General features: G+C 42.4%; 1 protein-coding gene across 1 annotated transcript; it reads right to left on the minus strand.

Moving 5' to 3' along the window:
* Nucleotides 1-677: 677 nt before the first annotated feature.
* rassf10a (Ras association domain family member 10a) lies at nucleotides 678-4879 on the minus strand. Its single transcript, XM_061036811.1, has one exon. It carries the CDS (start codon nucleotides 4454-4456, stop codon nucleotides 3023-3025), a length of 1434 nt encoding a protein of 477 aa, XP_060892794.1. The 5' UTR covers nucleotides 4457-4879; the 3' UTR covers nucleotides 678-3022.
* Between the last annotated feature and the right edge of the window lie 1357 nt (nucleotides 4880-6236).

The following is a 6236-nucleotide window of genomic DNA, read 5'->3' on the forward strand; positions in this document are numbered from 1 at the left end:
TGCTCTACAATCAAGACAATGTCTGCAAGTATCACAAATTGCTAGAGGTCAGTTATGTTAGTAGGACTACATTTAATTGAAGTGCCCCTTTTAAAACTGAGTTTGGTCCCCCCTGTGGCCACCCCTCCAAAAGGAAGAGCCCCCTAATAACACATACACAGTATTTGACTCACAATCTAGGATTAAATTCTGTTACTGAAACAAATATAAATCATGGTATTTAATGATGTGTGCTATTATTTGGCATAATATTTATATATTTTTTAAAGTGATTATCTTTGTCTGTTTTTCACCTGGGTTTATTGTTCCCCTCTGACAAAACAACTGGCCCCAGTTTGGCCCCCTCAGTAAAAGTGGTCTAGAACCGCCACTGGCTAGAAGTAAGTGGTGAGCAAAGAAGCGTAAGTAGTGTAGAAGCAGAAATTAAGCACAAAAATGACGAGCATCACAGGAGAGAGAGGCTGCAATTTGCACCTTATCCACACTTTCACACACATATAATTCAAACGCACACACAAATACACACTGTCATGGTAAGGCCTAGAGGTGCGCAGACTATCTTTCCAACAAAAAGCATGAAACACTAACCTGAGAGGAGAATGTGTTAACTGAGAGGTGTAAACACTGAGCTGCTGGACATGTCAGTCATGCTGAATAAATCCACACTGAAGTCCATCAATGTTTTTCTGTTTATTTCAATACCAACAGTCATGGTTAACAGTGTGCAGCCCCCCGCCATGTGCATGGGAGTATTGAAGTATTTCTGGCTGTAGTTACTGATCTAGAGCCATACACAGACAAAGCAGGCTGAATGTTATAGACTGAGGAGCCCAAACTGTCCCACATCAAGTGATATATTTAGCTACACACAGGTCATTGTTGTGTTCAGATACAGCACACAGCTACAGAACAGTATCATCAATCTGGTCTAGGTGTCACAGGGTTATTCAATCTCACTATTTTAGAGTTTGACAAAGACAAACATGTAAGATCTGACATCACAACAGCCGAGGAAACACACAGTGATATAGTTGAAGGCTGTTCTCTCAAAATCAAGTATTTTGGTAGATTCTGTTTCATCTTCCTGTTGCTTACTGTCTAAGCTGTTCCTAGAAAAGCGTAGGAAGCACTAATACTGCTTTGCATCAACTATTGTCATGGTGTTAAAAACGTGATCTAAGGCTTAAAACAATTACTCAGCATTCAGAGATACAGGAACTGTGGGATTACTGAATTTGTTTCAAAAGCATCTTAAAATTTAATCTAAGACATTTTTGGGCTCACAGAGGGATTTAAATGTGTTGTATATATTAAATATTAATTTTTAGTTAGTCGTACATTTTTGTCACATTTATTTAAACTATGAATAAGAAAACTATCTCATGGAGTTACCCTGACTTTCCATGACTTTGAAAGTACATATTTTTTTAATTGAAATAGAACCTGGAGTCCATCTCTTTTTGAAATTCCTGGTGCATTTTGTTCTTAACTCTGTCCTTCTGAGAAAAAAAACCTTAAAACTTAGCCTTTGAATTCTCATCAGGCCTTCCTGGTTTCTTTATTTATTACAGAAAGAGATGCATTTCAGGGAAAGAAGCCGAGTGCATTCAAAAAGCTGAACTTCTTCCTGATGATGATTTAAACGGCACTGATTTTATTTTTTGTGTATGGCTCGAGAAGAATAGTTGTATAATTTCTTGTGCTGCTCTCGGGGGAGCATGCTAAAGTTTTGGATAATCCTGATGATGTCATTACGGTTATCTAATGTTTGTCTAAAGCCCTGCCTGGCAAATTAAAACATCTGGAAGAAAAAAAAAGTGGGCAAATGCTGCTTTATAGGAAGTGTAGGTTCCTGTGTTTAAGCAGCTTAACTTTGAATCATTATGTCTCTGCTGTTACTGTTCTAACAATTTATTTTTAAGTCCGTCTCTTGTGAGTCCTCCACTTTAACAAGTTAAACACTCTTGATGCTGGAACTCATTGTTTTGGCTCTGACTTGATCTCTCTTCAGTTGTCTGTATGTTTGGCTCCCTAACTGCTGGAGACTTGAGGGTTCCCAAGCTGATCAAAGTATTACTAAGGAAACATGAATTGATGAATTAAGAGAGCAGAGAATGGAATAAAAATGATATTTGTAAATAATGAAATGAGGATTTTTTTTTTTATGAGATTCATATTTTCTTTTTGGTAATCAAATCCATCTTAGGAGGCAATAAATCACACTTAGTTAGTGTTTCTAATGTGGGGTTGTGTGTAACGTACTGTTTTAAAGAGCCACATGCCAAACTATTTCAAATATAAATGGAACAGCTGAATGCTGCTTTTTACTGATAAATAAACAGGCCTTCTATTCTTGAAGGACAGGTCAAATTTCAACAAAGAAAAAACACCAATTAAAGAAATGTGCGTTTTTTAATTTTCCCCAAACTGATCACATTTTGAATAGGTCTTTTTTTTTTAAATTTAATTTTAAAAGACAATATGAACTGATCTCATCTTCTATCATTGTGCATTTAATAGAAAAAGATCGTAGCATGTTGGACTGTATTTCAGTGTACATTAAGGCGCATGTCATGTTAACATGTTTAAGGCCATATAGGCCGACTAACAGAGACTCTGAAACACACAGCCTTACCTTTTAGACAATTTGTTTTTTAAATAATCTGTTCGTATCCTTACAAAGCAAGCTTTTACTAACTCCTTATAAACCTTAGATCAACTATTACTTGAAGGTATTTTCTTATTGAAGACTAACACGTGGCTGCTCATAACTCTCCTCTAGTATTTTGTTGATCCTCCTCATAGAGGTCAAAGGTCAGTTATAGAGGTGCAATGTCTATCAGACATCTGTAAGCATGCTGTCCTTGCTAGCTTATTGTGCAACTACATACAAGAATTATTGCTATAGAATTACAATGTGTGTACTGAGGTGCATTTTGGTTACTGCCAACACTAGCTCTCTGCCCCTGAGTTTGTAGCTTTGAATTGCATAAAAGTTCGACATGATCTAAATGAAAAGAGTCTATACCAGCGACTCACACACAGGGGGGTTGTCAGAGTCCTGGCTGTGCATGGAGCTCAAGCCTGTGTCTGAGTCCTCGTCATTTGTATTGCAGGCCTTGGACAGACCTCTTGCCTGCTCCACCCAGCCGCTGCTCTTTTCTGCTGATGCTGGCTCAGCCTCAGCGCTCACTGCAGCCACTTCTCCCCTACCATCATCACTCAGTTTGCTGTTCACCTGCTCTATCTCCATGGTCTCAACTTTGGCCAGTAGGTCCAGAAGTTCACTCTCCTTGTTATCCCAGAGTGCCAGACTCAGGTCCAAGTCTCCTCTGATGGCATCCAGATCTGTCTTCAGCCGCAGGCCGATGTACAGACTGGTGTCCAGCTGCGTTTTGATCCGCTCCTCCTCCAGAGCAAGCTCGCTCTCAGAAGAACTTTCCACGCCTGGTTCCACAGCTGGAGCCACAGAGGAGGCCACGCACATCTCCCCCGCGCCGCTGTCTGTGCCCTGAGCAGCCTCCGCTTTCTCCTCCCGCCTTCGCTTCATCCACCGTCGATTGAGCTCCTCCTGGATCTCCCCTGTAATGCACTCCACGAGCGCCTCGCGCTCTGTCAGCTCCTCGTGAAGCCGCACCACCTCCTCACACTGGCGCGCGTACTCCTCGAACTGCGCGAGCGCCTCCGCTGAGCCCCACGCGTCCTGCCGCTCCGCTTTGCGCGCACAGTCCGCTGGAGCCTCCGAGGAGGACTCCACCATGTACGTGTCCTGAACATAGTTCACCCCGTGTCTCTTGATGCGGTCGAAGTGCACCTTGGCCTCGTATCGCTCGATCTCCCGGTCCAGCTCCTTGATCCTCTGGATCTGCTGGCGTATGGTGTGGTCCTGGGAAATGACCAGGTGAACCAGCGTCTCCATCTTCTCCGCGGAGCCTTTATCTTTAGAAACAGTCTGCTCTTTCTTTTTGTTCATCTTATCCAACTTCCTGAAAGCCTTCCTGACTATGCGCCTCTGTTTCTCCTGGGACAGGTTAGCTGCGGCTGCCGCGGCGGTCCAGCAGGTCCTGGCGGTACCTTTGAGAACACCGCCAGGACCCCCGCTCTCTCGACTCGGGACCACACGGGCCTCGGCGCTGCGGGGCCCGTTATTGGGCAGCGAGGCCTCGTTCTTAACCAAGACGAAGCGGACATTCTCTTGTTCTTCCCCCCAGGCGCTCCACAGTCGGAGGATTTTGGTTTTGTTGGGTAAAATCCTCTCGAAGCCTCTCCATTTCTCCACCACGCAGTAGGACTGCGGACAGCCGGACAGCATCGCCGCCGAGGCGCCCTGCTGCAGGTTTTGGTCCTCCAGCAGAACTCTGACTACATCAGCGCAGGTAGTTCTCTTCGTTAGCCCAGAGACCAGCTTCTCCTCCCGGCAGACCCACACAGAGATCTTTCCCTCCTCTGGCTCCATCTCCAGCTTAAAATACGTTTCTAAAACGTGTCCTCTTCGGTCACTCTGTTTCTGACAACTCGGAAAGTAAAGGAATAAGACGAGTTCTCATCGGATTCGTTTATTTGACCTGAAACTTCATTAAGAGTATTAAGAGGAACCGGGGCAAAACATTTATCCAAAAACAATGTCAGCGCTCCCGACGCTTCTTGTCAGTTCCCATTAGAAATAAGAAGTATGAAGTCCGCCTTGAATGGCCGTCACAAATATCTTCTGAAAAGTATTCATCCATTTATATCTCCCAGCCATGTTTCCCCGGAGCTGCCGGCCGGGACGTCATTCCTCTCTCCCTGGCGGGTCGAGCTCTGTGCGCAGAGGGAGGAGGAGAGAGGTGCGTCCTTGTGAGAGGACAGGCTGCTGCTCTGCTGTGTGTGGGACAAAACAGGAGGGTGCTGAACCGGGTGGGACACGCCCCCCCCCCCCCCTCTCCCCCCTCCTCCTCTCTCTCTCTCTCTGTTACGCACAAACAAAAACACTCTTTCATTCTGCTACACAGGGAAACCTGCTCTGAGAGAGTGAAAGTCGGTGTGACGCAAAACTTTGACTCCTGCTCACCGATTATTTTGATGTTTGTTTCCAGTCAGAGTCCATGTTACTCTGATAATGATGAATGTCTCTTTGTAGGCTGCTGTGCGCATGATGGATTAATGTTGGGTCTTTCTTAATAATATAACAAAGTGTCTTGAGATAACATTTGTTGAGAATTGGTGCTATACAAATAAAGTAAATAAATTTATTGATAATCAAATCAGTTGTCAACAGTGTTTTGATGTGTATCTGTTAAACAGAACAGGAGTCTGTTCATCACAGCTTTATGGGTATTAGGAGTTTTGAAGATGAAATATTGTTAGGCACCTTAACAGTTAAACATCTATCTTTTATTCTCCTTTATGTAATAAATATGTTCTATTTACTCCACTTTTACTGTCACACACAACCAGTGACAAGGTCATTTAGATAATGTTATCGTAGACCCTTTGCAAAAGCAGCAGGTCTTTGTTATATTCTTTACAAAGAACCAACATTAATCCATCATGAGCTCAGCCCTTGGCAACATTAAGCAAAGTAAAAGTGGCATGACTTCCTTTTAGGAGGCAGAAACCTGGAAGCAGAAACAAGCTCATGTTGAACAGCTATCTGCAACTGTTTGGAAAGTGTGATAGAGGGAGATACTGAAAGAAAGAGATAGAGACAAACAGATGAATACAATCTATTAGTAGTGTTAGTATTAGTAGTAACAGCAAAGTATGATAACAGACCATTTATTCTAATAAACATTAGCAGCTAACGGCAAATAAATGTGGAGGACTGATTATTTAAATAATATGAAGTTCATTCTTGGATTCACATTACCATTCAGAATAATGATATTAGACTCAGACTGATATTAATAGTCTGAGCAGTTTGAATGAAGCAGGACCACAGCAGCTAGTAGTCCACACCAAGGATCCAGAAGAACCTGAGAAAAGGGATATGATCCACTCCCGGGAATGTTTTATATTTAGTCACTTTAATGGAACCTAAATATTTGAGTTGGTGACATGCAGTATAATAATATGAGTGAACTTTTATAAATATATTTTAAAGTTAATTCAACTCAATTCTCTATAGACGTGAAAGTGGAACAAATTATTTTTCCAAAGCATCACTAAAAGGAATAATACATTTTTATGTCACGTCTTTAAGCCCACTATAAAAAACCTGGTTTGAAATATTAATTTTTTTCCTCACATAAGATTTA

This window comes from Labrus mixtus, chromosome 4 (genome assembly GCF_963584025.1).
Source record: "Labrus mixtus chromosome 4, fLabMix1.1, whole genome shotgun sequence".
In the NCBI taxonomy this organism is placed as follows: Eukaryota; Metazoa; Chordata; class Actinopteri; order Labriformes; family Labridae; genus Labrus; species Labrus mixtus.